The sequence below is a fragment of the Delphinapterus leucas genome, chromosome 13 (assembly GCF_059928025.1).
Source record: "Delphinapterus leucas isolate spDelLeu-1000000601 "Yukka" chromosome 13, BTC_Dleu_Yukka2, whole genome shotgun sequence".
NCBI classification, from domain to species: Eukaryota; Metazoa; Chordata; class Mammalia; order Artiodactyla; family Monodontidae; genus Delphinapterus; species Delphinapterus leucas.
In genome coordinates this window covers 75,784,404-75,802,703 of record NC_143141.1, presented here as the reverse complement: position 1 = coordinate 75,802,703, position 18,300 = coordinate 75,784,404, and the positions used below count along the sequence as shown (strand labels likewise).

The 18,300-nt window shown below is 37.1% G+C and overlaps 1 protein-coding gene across 18 annotated transcripts in view; it reads right to left on the bottom strand.

Annotated features, from left to right (window-relative positions):
• The window catches only part of ITSN2 (intersectin 2), a 160,841-nt gene that overhangs the window by 34,042 nt on the left and 108,499 nt on the right, over positions 1-18,300 (bottom strand). For all 18 annotated transcript variants that reach the window (XR_016395308.1, XM_089922440.1, XM_089922436.1 and 15 more), the window contains 4 exons: positions 9,907-9,952; positions 9,705-9,826; positions 7,888-7,984; positions 7,266-7,457 (listed from right to left, as the gene is read on the bottom strand). Coding sequence is in view for 17 of the 18 variants with exons in the window: in XM_089922440.1 (XP_089778566.1) it covers positions 7,266-7,457; positions 7,888-7,984; positions 9,705-9,826; positions 9,907-9,952 (457 nt within the window). In the remaining variant the exon portion in view is untranslated. The remainder of the gene's footprint in view (positions 1-7,265; positions 7,458-7,887; positions 7,985-9,704; positions 9,827-9,906; positions 9,953-18,300) is intronic.

Below are 18,300 nucleotides of genomic sequence, written 5' to 3'. Positions count from 1 at the left end.
CTTCCCTGGTGGTCCAGCGGTAAAGAATCCGCCTTACAATGCAGGGGATGAGGGTTCGACCCCTGGTCAGGGAACTAAGATCTCACATGCCACGGGGCACCTAAGCCCATGTGCCACAACTACTGAGCTCGTGCACCTCAACTAGAGAGCCTGTGTACCACAAACTACAGAGCCATTGTGCTCTGGAGCCCACGCGTCCTGGAGCCTGCACACCACAACTAGAGAGAAAAAAACCCTGCACCCCACAACTAGAGAGAAGCCTGCACACCACAACGAAAGGTCCCGCATGCCTCAACGAATATTCCGCATACCGCAGCTAAGACCTGACACAGCCAAAAATAAATAAATAAATCTTAAAAAAATAAAGAGCACGTTTCCTCTTTTCTTTTTACTGGTATGAGCAACAGTTATATAGCTAGAACTTCATTATTTTATAAAAATGGTAGCAATATTAGCACAACAATCTCTTTATTTTCCCAGAACCTTTGTTTCGTCTTCATGGGTTCCTTTCACTACCCAACCCTTGACTGCTGATACCCTCAAAGGTCTGATTTTTTCCCCCAAGTCATCTCATTTACTTTCAGTGGCTCAAAAACTATCAATAGGCATTCATGTCACCAGCTGATGTATATCTGATGCCGTATATCTTAATTATATCTCACTACCTGCTGGACAATTCTATCTGGATGTCCCACAGGTACTGTGCAGTCAAAACTAAACTCATCTACCCCCAACTCCGAATTTTTAATGTAGCTGGTGGCACCATGATTCCGCCCTGTCACCAAGATACAAACCTGGGAGTCAAACTGACCTTCCACCTGACCACGCATCCCATCAATCCCCAACTCCTGCCAAGGTTCCCTCAGAAACAAGTCTTAACTCAGTTTCATGACTTTTTCTCCACCTTGGCTTCATATCAGAATCACCTGAGGAGTTCTTAAAAATCCCCACACCCAGGCCCCACCACAGGCCATTTAAAGCGGGACTCAGGCATCAATAGCTTGTTAAAGGTCCCCAGGTGATTCCATTGAGCAGCCAAGCTAGGAATCTCTGGTTTAGCCCTCCGTCTGCTCTCAAGTGTCAGCATTCAGTGTCACTGGCTTTCCACTTCCACTCCAGCAATAATGAACTTCTTATAAACGCACCTCTCCTCCTCCGCCTGGCTGCTGCTTGTCTCCATCACACTCCCCACCATCCCACCCTCCAATCTGGCTTTTACTCCTACTTATGACTCTGGCATTTGCCTCCTCCAGGAAGTCCTCTCTCATTCACCAATCTACGGTTGAGTTAGGTATTCCTCCTCTGTACTCTCTTGGTGCCCAGTAATATCTAGTATCAGTGTGCTCAGCAGGCTGTTTTATACTTATCTGCGTACGTGCCTGATCCCCTCACAGAGTTAGGCACTACCTGAGGCCAGGACCACCTGGCACTCATTTTCATATTCTCAGCACCTAGTACTCTGCATTTGCTTATGCAAATACTCAACATATGTTAGTTGAATGACTTTCCAGAGATGAGGAAAGATTTTGGAAAGAGATTGTTGATGTCAGACATTGATGGATGGGTTGGATTTTGATCCATGTTTTTTTTTCACTCAAGGTGAAACCACCAACTTGATTATTTAACTGTAAAACTCTGCTTAACTCTGGTACCCCCCAAGCAACCACTTCAGTTTCTTTCACTGCATACAGACTCTTATTTTGTAGTATAAATATCTTAGTCTACACTTGCAGTGAGTATTGTAAACTCCTTCCAATCTTTTTGGAGAAAAAGTCGGAATAAAAATTATAAATAACATAGTAGTCTATTATTATCCTAGATTATATTTTCTTTTACTTTCAAATCAAAATTTCTTTTGCTTTTGAGATACATATGCTTATCTTGGATCAAACTATCTCAATCTTTACCACTTAAAATTTTCTTTTCTCCCCCTACTATAAAACAATTTGCTGGTCTGGACCCAGAGACTATGTTACAGAAAAAGAGACATTCCAAAGAAATTCAACCAAGACTACATATAAACAATTAGTTTTAAAGGATGCTTCAAAAGAAATACACAATACAAGTAATGTAGTTTGTGTCCTTTTAATAAACACACTTGCATAGTTATATTACAATTTTGTAAAAATAAAAACGGATGACCTCATGCCAAGCGTTTCCAGCATTTGCACAATCTCAAGACCTTTAATACTATAATTTTCAAGACGCACAAAATAAAAATTTAAGGCAAAAAAACAGCACTTTGCAACAATTTAATAATTTATTACATTACAGTAGCATCACAGCAGCATCCAATAATGCCACTTCAGGCAAAAGTCTCTCAGTATTTCCATTATAGATTCTATTTACAAGAATTTATAACCTGGTAAAATTCATCCTAAGAAAACTTGGCAAATAAAGCTTTGGACTGAAATTGGCATTTCTTTCTCTACTTTTCCTGCCCCCAGTTCCTTTATTTTAAGCTATCAGTATTCATATTATATTTTAAAACACTAAAATAGCAGATACATTGTTTTAATAGTTCTATTATTTTAAAATGATTCCTTAGGATAAAGTTTTAGAGGAAACTATACAACAGGTAGGGTGGATTTAGATTTTCAAGTGTTCTAAAAAAATCAGCTTTGGTCTTAGAACTGATTTTTTCATTGCTGAAAAACCTATCAGGTTTAATCATATACCTTAAAAATGATTAGCACATATTGCAATTTTAAAATAAATTTTCATTCTTTACCTCCTACAGGGTTCAGATTTGTTCATTCTAAAATTTTATGTTCCTGATAAACTCCTTCCAATGTTGCTTTCTATGTTGCTTTCTAAGTAAATGGAAAGCTGCCTCTTATACTGAATGAGAACAAATACGTGGCTGGATACGAGGTGTTGCAAAGGACTGCATGCTCTTTTAAGAAGGACAAGTTATTATTATATGTCATACCATTTCCTTTACTTTTAGTTTCTTCTCAAATATATGACAAAATACCTAAACAAAGAGGGGTATTTCTGTAAATACAGTAAATTTATTTCCCAGACACTTAGCTTAAATATGCCATTATGTGATTTAGTCCATAGGTACCTGATGAATATATTACTTGCAAACTGATTTACAGACACTAAGCTCTACCTGAATGTCATTCTTAATAAACTATATTTATCAGTGTAAAAGTGAAGCAATTTGAGCTACAAAAATACTTTTGAAATAATTTATCAGTGTATTAAATAAACCCAAATTCAAAATGATAAGGAGAAAATGTTACACCAAATCATGTGACTAATTAAGTGGTCTAATTTCTAACCTCAGGGTTTAAAATGGATTTAAAGTAACTGCCCTTAATTTGAACCCAACTAACGGTTGCAAAAGCAAAAAGTTCAGAAAATAAAAGGCAAGACCAAGTAAACTGTACAATTTAGAAGATCAGCTGAATTCACAAGGACTCAGTCTTTACACTCTACCCTTTAGTGACTGCAGGCAAATGTGTTATGCCACCTGTAAAATGGTATTATTGCTTTCCTATATGTCATATTTTATAAAAGTATCATGATAGGGCTTCCCTGGTGGCGCAGTGGTTGAGAGTCTGCCTGCCGATGCAGGGGACACATGTTCATGCCCTGGTCCGGGAAGATCCCACATGCCGCGGAGCGGCTGGGCCCGTGAGCCATGGCCACTGAGCCTGCGCATCGGAGCCTGTGCTCCGCAAGGGGACAGGCCGCGACAGTGAGAGGCCCGCGTACCGCAAAAAAAAATCAAAAAACAAAAAACAAAGTATCATGATGATGCCAAATGCTAAAAGTTGAGGTGGTCTAATAGCTAGAAATCCCTGCCTCAGGGAGCACACATACATATCACCATACATCCCAATGATGTGAAGTATTTTGGAACACAGACATTTGAACTTTGTGACGTTCTAACTAAACTGTTGATTCTTTCTCAAGTGTTGTAAAGTTATGATTTAGGCAATGTATGACTAAAATCATTCATTTATAATGAATAGGCTCATTTACACAAATATTGCACAAAATATGCCTCTAACTTAAAACTCAGATATATAAAAACATATTTCACTCTTCTTAAAGAACTGTGTGAGGAAATAAGACTCTGTGATTGTATGTACACTTTTCCTGATAATACTTGGACATTCATAAACAGTAGATTGCACTGCAGTTTGTAAACATTTTAAATTGCATAAACTTCTCATTGATTTTCAAATATAGTTTAATACTGTCCACTAAAACTCCCTTTTGTTTCAGCTAAGTACTCTCACGTTTATTAGTTTATAATAATGTTTATTATCTTTAAAGTTTTCCATTCAAGGAAAAGAAGTAAAATCCTATGCCAAAGTAGCCAATGTGGTTGAATAATAGATAGTAGCCAGAGAATTCTGAATGGTAAAATCAACCCTCTAGCCACAAAGCAGCTTCATGGACATAGAGGAATGCCAGCTCTCACACATGTTTCCTTCACTGAATTCATTCTCAACTAGACAGAGACTATCTGCCTGCTTCATGGGCATTTAAATTCTTCAAGGATTCCTTATGTTCTTTACTAAATACATTAAGAAGAGTGTCAACCAGTGTCCCTTTGTGACCTGGGACAAGGAGTCACCTAATTAAAATAGATAACATGAATTTTGACTTCAAAATGTACAGATATAAATGCTCTAAGGAAGGGAAGGTTTCATATCTCATGGTCAATGAAGGGAGCCTTTCATTCCTCAAAAAGAATCCATTTTTAGCTCATTAGTTAAGAAGTAACAACTGACTGCTGCAGCACATGAAGCTTCCTCATGAGCCCAGACCACAGAGATCCCAAGGGGACTCCCATGTACAGGACTCATTCTTGGGCAGCCGGAACAGATAAAACATACCCTGCTCTGCACATATTGCTGGGGCAGGCCACTTTCCTCTTCTGTGAGGTAATAAAAGCTCCCTCAAAGTGTTATTGCTCCCACCCCAAAATACACAGAAAATAGAGAAAAGGGTATTTCCACTTCTTGGCCTTTAAACAAATTTAAATATTGGTACTCATAGTGGCATATTAGAAAGTAATAAACAGTGCACATTAAGGGACAAATCACATATTGAACCAATTAAGAGCTCACTGTGATTAGATCAAATATAATAGCAAAACATAAGCAATTCTGAATTCTGTAATGAATATACATGTTGCAATAACATTAGAAAAGCATGGCAGCCCATTCCAAACCAGCGAGAAAAGTCTGTGCAAATAGTGGGTCTTTGTGTGTTTGAACTCCCACCATGTAAGGGCAAACTCAACATGCATGCTAATGACCTACAATTACCAAATTAAAAAAGAAGAAAAATGCTAAAGGATGCCAGAGTGAACAGCAGGGAAAGCCACACAAAGACCCACTATCCTTTAACTTGTTACAAGTAAATTTTAACTGTAAATTAGAAACACGAAGAAATAATCACAAGTGGCTCTAACATTCGAACGAAGTTAACGAATTGTGTAGGAGATATTTGATCAGGGCTGCCTGCCCTGCCTCCACGCTAGAGTCAAACTTGGATAGTGGGTCTCTGGGGTGCTTTCACACTGGAAGACAACATTGGGTCCTATAAAAAGAAAAATGAGGAATAAAATGAACATAAAGCAAATCAACTGGGTGAGAAAAAATTCTACCGATTACACGCAACATCAACAAATTTGAACTATTAAAATTCTCAACCTTTAGAAAATATCCTAACTACATAATAAAATGCAAGTAATATTTATAAGGGCTACAGAAACACAAATGATAGTCTAAAACTTAACCAGTTTTCACTGACTCATACACTCCTGGCTGTTCTTCCTTTAGAACAGCTTCTATCTGTTCTTTGTATTCCTTATTATATACGACTTAATTGGAAAAAAGTTCCGCCACTGAAAAACAAGATAAACAACAACAAAACCTTTGGAAAACTATCACTTTACATTGTAGACACTATAAAAGCCAAATGTACTGACAAACCAGAATGCCTCCAGGGATCACTTAGTCAAAGATCTTCCAGACCCAGTAGGTTTGAAAAGTACCTTCCTCTCTCAGGTCCAGGAAAGACACCTCAGGTATTTCTAATTAATCAGATAAACTGGCAAGCACTGAAAACTGCCAAACCATCAGCAGAGTTTAAAAATGGTCATTCATTTAGGTAATCCAAGTTGTTATAATTTTCTTTACTACCTCTCCTGAAACCCTGAGATACTTTTAGGAATATTCAAACCATAAAAAACTGGACTCCACCCCCAAATTGGGAAATTCAGTTGCTTTATCTAAAGAAAAGTCTTCTCCCCAAATCAGAACGATCTTATAAGCTCTAAAGTGAAAATAATGCACTAATATTTTAAAATTATATAGTACAAAGTAAATTCACAATACTTGTGCTGAATCATAAACACATCTCAGCTTTTTACCATTTACATGTTCTTAGAAGCTAAGTTAAAACGAAAGGCTAAAGCTTTTAGATAATTTCACAAGAATGATAAAAATATAAATCATGATATATTTTATTTAAGAAGACAAAAAAATCAAAAGGGTGGGGAAAAGTGACATCTATTTTATAAAAGTAAAAAATATTTCCAAGTAGTTTATTCTCTAATTATTAATGCTATGTTTATTCTCAAATATAAGAAAGGCTAGGTAACTACCAAGAGATAATTTTATGTAATACCAAATCTCATACATTGAGATCTGGACCCTTGTTGTAGAAATAGTGAAATAGATCTTAATTCATATATGTCTTGCAGTATGAGTTATCTACCTAAAAAAATCACCTAATGAGTTTTGCAAGCACTTTATTTATAAAATAAATTTTATAATTTTCTTTAAAATTTTCTCCTAAGCTAGATGATGTGTAAAAAGGTGGGAAATAAATGAGAAGGTTGCAAAATTAATAGCACCTGTACACTAAAAGGGTCCTTTTGAATAGGTGAATAGGGTAATTGCCAGCTACTCTTCGTTAAGCTGAAAAAGGCTGGTGTAAAGGGAAGTTGCAGTATAGACTGTTATCATACCAAAGAACCCATGAGAGAATTAGAACTTTTTTCAGATAAAATCTAATAGTAGGGTCTGAAGCTAGGAAGAAAGTATTTGAAAAAAAGCAGTATAACTTTTTAACTTGTGAAAGTTTCCTGTTATATTTTCTTACTTTAAACGTTAATATAACACTTGCTAAGAGTGCTAAGTTTAAGATCTGATTCAGAGCAGTAATGAATGCCATGTTGCACATTAAAGCTTATGCGCTAGTTAAGAAGTAAATAATTTGATATTACTCACACTGCTGACTTGGATCCGTGTCTGTCGTCATCTTAACATAATTTGAAGGAAAGAGACCAGTCACCCCACTGATTTCTCCTTGCCACCAGTCAGGATCATCTTTGTTCAAAACATTAATAAGTTGCCCCTTGGAGAAATTTAGCTCATCCTCATTATTTGCTATATAGTCATACATGGCGATCACCTGACACACTACCAGAAAAAGAACAACGAAGTAACAAATTAAACAAAATAATTATTCCTACAAGGATCATATGTTAAAAATTCAGCTAAAATTTCCCTTTAGCTGTTTTCTCCCACCCTCCTTCCCCCATTCCCTGTTTTACAAAAACAAGAATTTCCCAAATGCAGTTAGAAATCCAAGCAGCTGGTTTGCTTTAAAGTATGATGGTATAGCAATTAAAATATTTCAAGGAGTGAGGTCGTTCAAGTGTCACCGAACAGCTGGCTGTTTCTACACAGAACTTTTTAGAAAGGAAGTTCTCATTGCAGTATTACTTTTAGGCAGAGGTAAGGAAAGAACAAATTTTAAAATATTTTTCAAAGAATCAGCTAATCTAAGAAGTGCTAAGTTGTAACAAAACTTCTCTAAGATGAAATACAAGTTAACCCATTTCCATACCAGGATGAAAGGCAGGTGTAGTTCTTTCACTGCTTGGACCCAAAAGTTTAACATGGCTGGCAGGGAACCATCCCTTCTGTCGCTTTTTTCCTCTGGCCTATAAAATTAGCAAAAAGAATGTAAAAGATGAGACTAAAGACAATTACTAAGACATAAACTAAAAATGAGAAAAACCCTGGCTGTGTAGTAAAGAATTTAAACTTGCCCAAAGAGAGGTCTGGTCTTTGCCTTTGGCTCCTGGAAGGTAATGAGGTAATCTCTAAACCTCTGGAAGGTCTTGACTGTTAAGAGTGTCTCACTTTACGTGGGGGCCTTAACCATGACAGATAGCCTAAACGATGTGATTTATGGTGGGCCCTCTGGGTCACAGTATGAACTCAACCTCTGGAGGGACTGGAGACTGAGTTCAGCCATGTGGGCAGTCAACTGTGTCTACGTGATGGAGCCCCAGTAAACACTCTGGAAACCAAGGCTCAAGTGAGCTGCTTTGCTTGGCAATACTCCATGGCTATTGTTGCCAGGAGGATTTAATGATGTCCACGACTCCATGGGCAGAGGACAACTGCAAGCTCTGTGTTTGGAATCCGCCTGAACTCTGCCCCATACATCTCTTCCCTTGGCTGATTTTAATCTAAATCCTTTTGCTGTAATAATCCATAACCATGAGTATAATAGCCTTCTGTGAGCCCTTATGGAGAATTACTGAACTCGGGAGTGGTCTTGGGGACCTCCAAACTTATGACTGGTGTTAGAAGTGAGGGTGTCTTGTGAACACCTGAATTCTGCATCGGCCTTCCACGTCAGTATTAAACAACTGGAAGATTCAATATGCATCTCAACACTATTTGTAGAAGTCTATCTGGAGATCTTTCAGGCTCAAATTTCTCTGCATATTTCACACAAATAATATTTATAAACTAAAAAAAACTTTCTAATATTCTCCTAATAAGTTCAAGTCAACACTTAATGACATAGCTCACGGTAAATACCTCTTGGGGCTTTGCTAATAATTAATCAGGAGATCATAAACAAAATTTGTGGAAAGCCACATCTCCCACTTAGTTGGGTCAATCTTCAAAGCAAATCAGAAGGTGAAATTTCAGGGGGTTAGTCAAGAAGATACTGAATTTTCAACCTCCACTTTTCTTTAGAAACTGTAAGACCCTGATTTGCAAGAATGACGCTAAGTTAATCCTCCATATTACAATCATATATCAATTTCACGTAAAAATCCAGCTCTTACACCTGTCCTCATCTTTTAATCCTAAAATGCTTTTTAGTTTTAACTAGTAAGGAAATTTTAGTAGTAAGAAAAGAACTCCTCTTTCTGTATCAAAACATGCAATTACTATCTCTGTTAACATTTTATGAAAAAACCAGGCTCATTCACTCCTGCAGCTCCTTTCCTTGCACTGCTGTTTCAAAAACGTAAGACTGTGGGGGCAGGGGGGACTGTCCAGTGAATAGTATTTTCTTAGCGCTCAGTCTGGAAGTTATGCCGCAAGCCTGGGGTTATCCCAGGCAAAGATGATGCTAAGCTTTCCTTTAAGAAGGTGCCCTGTGGTTTATTAAAACAGCTATTATTGGAAAACAATTATGTCTTTAGGGAAATTACTCTTCATATTGTTACTTGTAACATCAACTGTGCTAAAAATAAACAGGCAAAAGAGAGAAATATAAGATACTAAAATGGTAATAATGACTACCTCCAAGTGGTATGATTATAGGTGATCTAAAATTTTTATTAACCTTATTTTTCTTATGAGCATGCATTACTTTTATAATAAAATTAATAAACGTTATTTAAAGGTTATTACCTGTAACTCCCCTTGCCACCAGCCACTTGTATTTTTCTTTAGAATTAATATTAACTGTCCTGGTGCAAGGCTAAGCTGTTCAGAACCAGAAGCCACATATGCTGAAGTTACTTGAGCAATCTCTGAAAAGAAGAAAAATAAGAAACTGAATTCAAGACTACTAAACACTTTAGTAGCTTTTCAGCTTCATTATTATACATACCAGGTTTCTTGTTTGATGTTCCAGATTTGCTAGCACTCCCAAAATCCTGTAAGGAAAAGATATACTGTTTTATCATTTTCCAACAATCCAGATGTAAAAGTACAAAGGCTATTAGGAACTAGAGATTTGTAATTCCCAGGGTCCTTGTTTCTTTCAAGTAAGAGCAAAATAATGATTAACCTTACATTGATCAAATAAACTAAGAATCCAACACTTATGGGGAGATCTGGTTCTGACAGAATACACTAAATACAAGTAGCTGATGTTGGCATCCACTGACTCAACAGGAATAGCTCATATTCTGAATCTTTCCTGAATATTAAACGTAAACACAAATACATTTCATTTATCCATGTGGTTAGAATCAATGTCTACCACATAAAACAAATGTGCTCTGGGTATGTTAAGGCATATGTGAGTTTAGCTCCTGCTGCATACAAGGTAATGATATTTAAAATTTTTTGCCATGTTCCTCCTGAACTTGACCTAAGAACAAAAAACGCATGATACCCCAGCAACTATGACCTGTTTGACTTTATAGGATGAGCAAGACGAGGGAAGCAGTTAAATTTCCTTTTCTCTTAGTGAACACAGCTGTAGTAAAAGCACCCAAGCAGAGTTGATGGTAGTCAACAGCTAACATTTTTTGAGTACTTACTATGTAACAGGTAGTGTTGCAAGAATTTTACATATATTCACTTAGTTAATTTTTGCAATAACACTATTAAGTAATTATGATTATCCCCATATTACAGAGAAGGAAAGTGAAACACAGAAAGGTGAAGTAACTTATCCAAGGTCACCTAGCCTCTAAGTGGCAGAGCCAGAAGCCAACCTAAGCAGTCTCAGTGGTTCTCAATGTGTGGTTTGTGGATCCCTGGGGGCAGTCCTTCCAGTCCCTTTCAGGGGTCTGGAAGATAAAAACTACTTTCATAACAGTACTAGGACATCATTATTTGCCTCTTTTGCTGTACTGACATTTACACTGGTGGGTAAAATTGCTGATGTCTTAGCACAAATCACAGCAGCGGTGCCAAATAATACTAGTAGTCGTAATACTCTTCACAGCCACATGCTCACAGGAAAACAAGGCCAGTTTCACTTAAGCATGTCCTTGATCAAGCAGTAAAAATTTTACTAAATCCTAATCCTCAGATACACATCTTTTCAAGTCTGGGTGATGAAATGAAGTGTGCCCAAAGCACTTCTGCTGCATACTGAAGTACAAGGGTTGTCTCACGGAAAAGCCTTAGGTGATTAAATTGTGTCCTAAACTAGATTTTTCATGGAACAGCGTTTTTATGTGAAAAAATGACTAATGACAAATTATTCAGACTTGAGATTTAGCAGACATTTGCTCAAAGATGGATGAAGTAAACCTTTCCCTTCAAGTTGAAGAGCTGACAGGATTTCTGCCAACAATAAAACTCAAGCTTTCAAGGGAAAACTGGTATCTACCACCATGAGCTTGACCGCTTCAAAGTACTTCAGGACTTTCCTATGTTAACAAATGTGATTTACTTTTTAGTGAAGTATGGTTGATTTACAATGTTGTGTTCATTTCTGTTGTACAGCGAAGTGATTCAGTTATACAGCGAAGTGATTCAGTTATACATATATATTCTTTTCTTAAACATTTTTTCCATTATGGTTTATCATAGGATTTTTAAAAAATTAATTAATTTTATTTATTTATTTGGCTGCGTTGGGTCTTCCTTGCTGTGCGCAGGCTTTCTCTAGTGGCGGCAAGCGGGGCTACTCTTTGTCTAGGCGCGTGGGCTTCAGTAGTTGTGGCTCTCAGGCTCTAGAGCACAGGCTTAGTAGTTGTGGTGCACGGGCTTAGTTGCTCCGTGGCATGTGGGATCTTCCCGGACCAGGGCTCAAACCCGTGTCCCCTGCATTGGCAGGTGGATTCTTAACCACTGCGCCATCAGGGAAGTCCCTATCATAGGATATTGAATACAGTTCCCTGTACTATACAGTCGGACCTTGTTATGTATCCACTCTATATACAGTGGCTTACATCTGCTAACCCCAACCTCCTAACTCCATCCCTCCTGCAACCCCCTCCCCTTTGGCAACCACAAGTCTGTTCTCTATGTCCGTGAGTCTGTTTCTGTTTCATAGATAGGTTCATTTGTGTTATATTTTAGATTCCACATATAAATGATACCATATGGTATTTATCTTTCTCTTTCTGACTTACTTCACTTAGTATGATAATCTCTAGTTGCATCCATGTTGCTGCAAATGGCATTATTCCATTCTTTTTTATGACTGAGTAGAATTCCATTCCATACATACATACATACATATATATATGTATATATGCCACATATTTTTTATCCATTCATCTGCTGATGGACATTTAGGTTGCTGCCATGTCTTACCCATTGTGAACAGTGCTGCTATGAACACAAGGGTACATGTATCTTTTTTCTTGTAATTTTTATTGGAGTATGGTTGATTTACAATGTTGTGTTAGTTTCTGCTGTACAGCAAAGTGAATCAGTTATACATATACATACATCCTTTTTTTTTTTTTACATTCTTTTCCATATAGGTCATTACAGAGTATTGAGTAGAGTCCCCTGTTCCCAGTAGGTCCTTATTAGTTGTCTATTTTATATATAGTAGTGTGTATATGTCAACCCCAATCTCCCAATTTATCCCTCCCCCTGCATGTATCTTTTTGAATTATAGTTTTGTCTGGATATATGCCCAGGAGTGGGATTGCAGGATCATATGGTAATTCGATTTTTAGTTTTCTGAGGAACCTCCCCATACTGTTCTCCATAGTGGCTGAATCAATTTACATTCCCACCAACAGTGTAGGAGGGTTCCATTTTCTCCACACCCTCTTCAGAATTTGTTACCTGTAGACTTTTTAATGATGGCCATTCTGACCAGTGTAAAGTGGTATTTCATTGCAGTTTTGATTTGCAATTCTTTAATAATTAGCAATGCTGAGCATGTTTTCATGTGAGTATTGGCCATCTGTATTTCTTCTTTGGAGAAATGTCTATTTAAGTCTTCTCCCCATTTTTTGATTGAGTTGTTTGTTTTTTGTTGTTGTTGAGTTGTATGAGCTGTTTGTATATATTGGAAATTAAGCCCTTTTCTGTTCAATTGTTTGCAAATATTTTCTGCCATTCTGTAGGTTGTCTTTTCATTTTGTTTATGGTTTCCCTTGCTGTGCAAAAGTCTGTAAGGTGGATTAGGTCCCATTTGTTTATTTTTGTTTTTATCTTTATTGCTTTGGGAGACTGACCTAAGAAAACATTGGTATGATTAATGTCAGAGAATGTTTTGCCTGTGATCTCTTCAAGGAGTTTTATGGTGTCATGTCTTATGTTTCAGTCTTTAAGCCACAAATGTGATTTTCTTAATATTATATGATGAAATGTAGCAATATGGGGAATATTTGCATAATTCAGTGATTCAGTATTTCCCAAATGACCAATGAATGGTTTTATCATATTCAGTGTGCAAAACAGACTGGTGAATTTAATGTTACAGTAAGAAATGTTCACTGATATGGCTTCAGATTCCATGTTGCAACAACCAACCTACAACCAACCTACAACAATTTAGCACTTCTCAAGTTTTGATGTAGTAATATCAAAGAAGAGTATCTGCAGATATCTGCAAATGTTATTAACACATTTCTGTTTCCTCTCATATATGCATGAGGGTGAATTTTCTTCATATACTTCAACCAAAAGAATATACCATTCTTTTCACTAAATTTTTTTGGTGAGGGAGGAATACACAGTTGTTTTTCATTAAAAGCATGTTATTTGGGGCTTCCCTGATGGTGTGTGCAGTGGATAAGAATCTGCCTGCCAATGCAGGGAACGTGGGTTTGATCTCTAGTCCAGGAAGATCCCACATGCCTTAGAGCAACTAAGCCCATGCACCACAACTATTGAGCCTGCACTCGAGAGCCCATGAAGTCCGTGTGCCTAGAGCCTGTGCTCTGCAACAAGAGAAGCCACCACAATGAGAAGACCACACACCACAAATGAAGAGTAGCCCCCCACTCACCGCCAACTAGAGAAAGCCCACGTGCAGCAACGAAGACCCAACACAGCCAAAAATAAATAAATAAATAAAATAAAGACAATCCTGCAGCCTGTGGAACAAAAAACCACATTCACAGAAAGATAGACAAGATGAAAACGCAGAGGGCTATATACCAGATGAAGGAGCAAGATAAAACCCTAGAAAAACAACTAAATGAAGTGGAGATAGGCAACTTTCCAGAAAAGGAATTCAGAATAATGATAGTGAAGATGATCCAGGACCTCAGAAAAAGAATGGAGGCAAAGATCGAGAAGATGCAAGAAACGTTTAACGAAGATCTAGAAGAATTAAAGAACAAACAAACAGAGATGAACAATACAATAACTGAAAAGAAAACTACACTAGAAGGAATCAACAGCAGAATAACTGAGGCAGAAGAACGGATAAGTGACCTGGAAGACAGAATGGTGGAATTCACTGCTGCTGAACAGAATAAAGAAAAAAGAATGAAAAGAACTGAAAACAGCCTAAGAGACCTCTGAGACAACACTAAATGCAACAACATTTGCGTTATACGGGGCCCAGAAGGAGAAGAGAGAGAGAAAGGACCCGAGAAAACATTTTAAGAGATTATAGTCGAAAACTTCCCTAACGTGGGAAAGGAAATAGCCACGCAAGTCCAGGAAGCACAGAGAGTCCCATACAGGATAAACCCAAGGAAAAACATGTCGAGACACATAGTAATCAAATTGGCAAAAATTAAAGACAAAGAAAAATTATTGAAAGCAGCAAGGGAAAAACGACAAATAATATACAAGGGAACTCCCATAAGGTTAACAGCTGATTTCTCAGCAGAAACTCTACAAGCCAGAAGGGAGTGGCATGATATACTTAGTGATGAAAGGGAAGAACCTACAACCAAGATTACTCTACCTGGCAAGGGTCTCATTCAGATTTGATGGAGAAATCAAAAGCTTTACAGACAAGCAAAAGCTAAGAGAATTCAGCACCACCAAACCAGCTCTACAACAAATGCTAAAGGAACTTCTCTAAGTGGGAAACACAACAGAAGAAAAGGACCTATGAAAACAAGCCCAAAACTATTAAGAAAATGGTAACAGGAACATACATATCAATAATTACCTTAAATGTGAACGGATCAAATGCTCCAACCAAAAGACACAGGCTTGCTGAATGGATACAAAAACAAGACCCATATATATGTTGTCTACAAGAGACCCATTTCAGACCTAGGGACACATACAGACTGAAAGTGAGGGGATGGAAAAAGATATTTCATGCAAATGGAAATCAATTAAGCTGGAGTAGCAATCCTCCTATCAGATAAAATAGACTTTAAAATAAAGAATGTTACAAGAGACAAGGAAGGACACTACATAATGATGAAGGGATCAATCCAAGGAGAAGACGTAACAATTATAAATATATATGCACCCAACATAGGAGCACCTCAATACATAAGGCAACTGCTAACATCTATAAAAGAGGAAATCGACAGTAACACAGCAATAGTGGGAGACTTCAACACCTCACTTACACCAATGGACAGATCATCCAAACAGAAAATTAATAAGGGAGCACAAGCTTTAAATGACACAATAGACCAGATAGATTTAATTGATATTAACAGGACATTCCATCCAAAAACAGCAGATTACATTTTCTTCTCAAGTGCGCATGGAACATTCTCCAGTACAGATCACATCTTGGGTCACAAATCAAGCCTCAGTAAATTTAAGAAAATTGAAATCATATCAAGCATCTTTTCTGACCACAACGCTATGAGATTAGAAATCAATTACAGGGAAAAAAACACAAACACAGGGAGGCTAAACAATACGTTACTAAATAACCAAGAGATCACTGAAGAAATCAAAGAGGAAATCAAAAAATACCTAAAAACAAATGACAACGAAAACATGATGATCCAAAACCTATGAGATGGCAGCCGCATAGCACAGGGAGATCAGCTCGGTGCTTTGTGACTGCCTGGAGGGGTGGGATAGGGAGGGTGGGAGGGAGGGAGATGCAAGAGGGAGGAGATATGAGAACATGTGTATATGCATAACTGATTCACTTTGTTATAAAGCAGAAACTAACACACCATTGTAAAGCAATTATACTCCAATAAAGATGTAAAAAAAACACAAAAAACAAAACATATGGGATGCAGCAAAAGCAGTTCTAAGAGGGAAGTTTATAACTATACAATCGTACCTCAAGAAACAAGAAAAATCTCAAATAAACAATCTAACCTTACACCTAAAGGAACTAGAGAAAGAAGAAGAAACAAAACCCAAAGTTAGCGGAAGGAAAGAAATCATAAAGATCAGAGCAGAAATAAATGAAATAGAAACAAAGAAAACAATAGCAAAGATCAAGAAAACTAAAAGCTGGTTCTTTGAGAAGATAAACAAAATTGATAAACCATTAGCCAGACCCATCAGTAAAAGAGGGAGAGGACTCAAATCAATAAAATTAGAAATGAAAAAGGAGAAGTTACAACAGACACTGCAGAAATACAAAGTATGCCAATAAAATGGACAACCTGGAAGAAATGGACAAATTCTTAGAAAGGTACAACCTTTCAAGACTGAACCAGGAAGAAATAGAAAATATGAACAGACCAATCACAAGTAACAAAATTGAAACTGTGATTAAAAATCTTCCAACAAACAGAAGTCCAGGACCAGATGGCTTTACAAGTTAATTCTATCAAACATTTAGAGAAGAGCTAACATCCATCCTTCTCAAACTCTTCCAAAAAACTGCAGAGAAAGGAACACTCCCAAACTCATTCTACGAGGCCACCATCACCCTGATACCAAAACCAGACAAAAATACTACAAAAAAAGAAAATTACAGACCAAGATCACTCATGAATATAGATGCAAAAATCCTCCACAAAATACTAGTAAACAGAATCCAACAACACATTAAAAGGATCATACACCATGATCAAGTGGGATTTATCCCAGGGATGCAAGGATTCTTCAATATATGCAAATCAATCAATGTAATACACCATATTAACAAACTGAAGAAGAAAAACCATATGATCATCTCAATAGATGCAGAAAAAGCTTCTGACAAAATTCAACACCCATTTATGATAGAAAACTCTCCAGAAAGTGGGCATAGAGGGAGCCTGCCTCAACATAATAAAGGCCATATATGACAAACCCACAGCAAACATCATTCGTAATGGTGAAAAACTGAAAGCATTTCCTCTAAGATCAGGACCAAGACAAGGATGTCCACTCTCACCACTATTATTCAACACAGTTTTGGACACGGCAATCAGAGAAGAAAAAGAAATAAAGGGAATACAAATTGGAAAAGAAGAAGTAAAGCTGTCACTGTTTGCAGATGACATGATACTATACATAGAGAATCCTAAAGATGCCACCAGAAAACTACTAGAGCTAATCAATCAATCTGGTAAAGTTGCAGGATACACAATTAATGAACAGAAATCTCTTGCATTCCTATATACTAATGATGAAAAATCTGAAAGAGAAATTAAGGAAACACTCCCATTTACCACTGCAACAAAAAGAATAAAATACCCAGGAATAAACCTACCTAGGGAGACAAAAGACCTGTATGCAGAAAACTATAAGACACTGCTGAAAGAAATTAAAGATGATACAAACAGATGGAGAGATATACCATGTTCTTGGATTGTAAGAATCAATATTGTGAAAATGACTATACTACCCAAAGCAATCTACAGATTCAATGCAATCCCTATCAAATTACCAATGGCATTTTTTATAGAACTAGAACAAAAAAATCTTAAAATTTGTATGGAGACACAAGGACCCCGAAAAGCTAAAGCAGTCTTGAGGGAAAAAAGCAGAGCTGGAGGAATCAGACTCCCTGACTTCAGACTATACTACAAAGCTATAGTAATCAAGACAATATGGTACTGGCACAAAAACAGAAATATAGATCAATGGAGCAGGATAGAAAGCCCAGAGACAAACCCACGCACATATGGTCAACTAATCTATGACAAAGGAGGCAAGGATATACAATGGAGAAAACACAGTCTCTTCAATAAGTGGTACTGGGAAAACTGGACAGCTACATGTAAAAGAATGAAATTAGAACACTCCTTAACATCACACACAAAAATAAACTCAAAATGGATTAGAGACCTAAATGTAAGACTGGACATTATAAAACTCTTAAAGGAAAACATAGGAGTAACACTCTTTGACATCAATCATAGCAAGATCTTTTTTGATCCACCTCCTAGAGTAATGGAAATAAAAACAAAAATAAACAAATGGGACCTAATGAAACTTCAAAGTTTTTGCACAGCAAAGGAAACCATAAACA